The sequence below is a fragment of the Corvus brachyrhynchos genome, unplaced genomic scaffold (genome assembly GCF_000691975.1).
Source record: "Corvus brachyrhynchos isolate BGI_N302 unplaced genomic scaffold, ASM69197v1 scaffold402, whole genome shotgun sequence".
Lineage (NCBI taxonomy): Eukaryota > Metazoa > Chordata > Aves > Passeriformes > Corvidae > Corvus > Corvus brachyrhynchos.
In genome coordinates, this window is record NW_008236635.1 from 69,810 (window position 1) to 71,828 (window position 2,019).

General features: G+C 47.0%; 1 protein-coding gene across 1 annotated transcript in view; it reads right to left on the minus strand.

Moving 5' to 3' along the window:
- Positions 1 to 2,019, minus strand: part of LOC108444806 (endogenous retrovirus group K member 18 Pol protein-like) — a 4,248-nt gene that overhangs the window by 829 nt on the left and 1,400 nt on the right. Inside the window, exon 2 of the mRNA XM_017726668.1 lies at positions 390 to 582. Within this exon, the coding sequence (XP_017582157.1) occupies positions 390 to 582 (193 nt within the window). The remainder of the gene's footprint in view (positions 1 to 389; positions 583 to 2,019) is intronic.

Here is a 2,019-nt window from a genome sequence, read left to right on the forward strand (position 1 = left end):
CCAGATAGACTTGTGTACTACCCACCACAAAGGCAGCGTAGGATATACTGCGCCCTTCAGTACAGTAGCCCCCATCAAAAATTTGTCCCAATCCGTACCCCTCAGGCAGCCAATACATCCCGCCCCCAGAGGTTAAGCAGAGCTTCAGTGACATAGGGTCAAACTGTAGCTGTTTGTCCCTCTTGGTTTTTTACCACCACAGGCCGTTCGCTTAAATAGCTCTTTGTGGTTCCTCCCAACCCTGCGATGGCCGACCCCACAGGGGCTAAAGGCCATGAGGGAGGCCACGCAGAGAAGGAGATGATTGTCACATCAGCGCCCATGTCAATCAAACCTCAGAGCTGAATCTTGGGCAGCTGGGCATTTGGCAGGATTAGGGTACATGTAACCTGTGGCTTTTGGCTAGAGATGTCTGCAGTCCAGAAGATCTGCGGAAGTCCCGTATATCCAAAGCCACCATCTCCATGATTTTGTTGTTTTGACCTAGGAACAGACGACTTAAAAGGCACAAGTTGAACAATGCGCATCATTTCAGGAATAGTGACAGGGGGGTGGGTGTGGAAACCATAGCGCAAATCTGGCCTGTAAAATCAGCATCAATAACTCCTGGGTGTACAAAAATCCCTTGAAGGGTGACACTAGATCTGGCCACAAGCAATGCGCTGAATCCCTGACCTAGGGGTCCATATGCATCCAAGGGAACCTTATAAACATGACAGGATTCTTAGATGACTGTTACTGCGGTGTGCACATCCACCCCGGCTGATCCCTGCGTGCTGCTTCTAAGCTGGCTGAGTAGGCCTGTGTCGATGCCATGCCCTGGGGAAGTATTTGTGTCTGAGCGCACATTCCCCTTGCGCTCCTGTTCACGTTTCCTGGGCGTGTCAAAGGTCGACCGTTGGCATGGTACATAGATTCACAATATTTTGCAAAATGACCTGGCCTATCACATATCTTGCAGCAAGCAGCTCCCCTGTTCTCCTTATTTTTCTGCTTTTTTCTAATCTGTTTCTGATTGCTCTCAATCTTAGATTTCTTTTTTTTTGTCCACGATCAGAATTTAATTGAATAGGCTGCAGAACTGCAGCCAGAGCAGATCTGTGATCCTCAGATCCCATCTTAGAGCAGGCTTCAACCATGTCTGTTAGTGTGGGGTCTCCTGGCAAAGCATCAATGATCTTTCTACACTCATCATTGGCATTATCTCTTGCTAGTTGCCTGCACAACATCTGCCTCAAGGTCTCATCTTCTACCTGCTTCTTGAGGGCTGCAGCAATTTTTTCCACAAAGGATAAAAAGTGCTCTTTCTGCCCCTGAGAAATTGTCACATATCATGTTTTAGGAGCAGCCATGTCTATACTTTTTAATAAAGCTCCCATGCTAACATTTTGAGCCTGTTCAAGGACCAGAGGATCCCAATTAGCTTGGAGATCAGGATTAGAAAAGACACCAAGTCCCATAAGAGCTTCCACTCCAACTCCCAATCTGGGATGATTTGGAGTGTGAGAAAATGAGACAACTCTTAAAAAGATTAATTTATTGAAAACAGAAAAATTGAAAAATTACAGAAATCAAATGCTTAATGTCAAACGGAGAAAGCAGCTCAGTATTCAACACTCTAATAACCTGCATGACTTCAGGAGAACCAAGCCCATATTGTGCTACTTTGGATTGTAAATCCTGGACTACTTTCCAGGCAATAATTGCACGTTTGTCAGGCAGACCCAAGTTGGGGAGTGCCTTTTGCACAGGAAATGCCTGAATAACCCCCTCTGAGGGTGCACTATCATCTTGAACTACCGTTACACTTTCTTGAGGTGTTGTAGCAACCTGCTCAAGTCCCTCCTGAGGTATCTGCACAGGCCCCTCTGTTTCTCCAGGCATACCTACTTTCTCTATTAAGTCCCAATCTCCCTCCTCCAGTGCCCGCAGTTTAACCGCCTCCCAGAACTACCTCGCATGTTTTGGCCGTACAGTCACCTTACAGTCTGGCAGTGCCCAAGCACAGTTCTGTGGCAG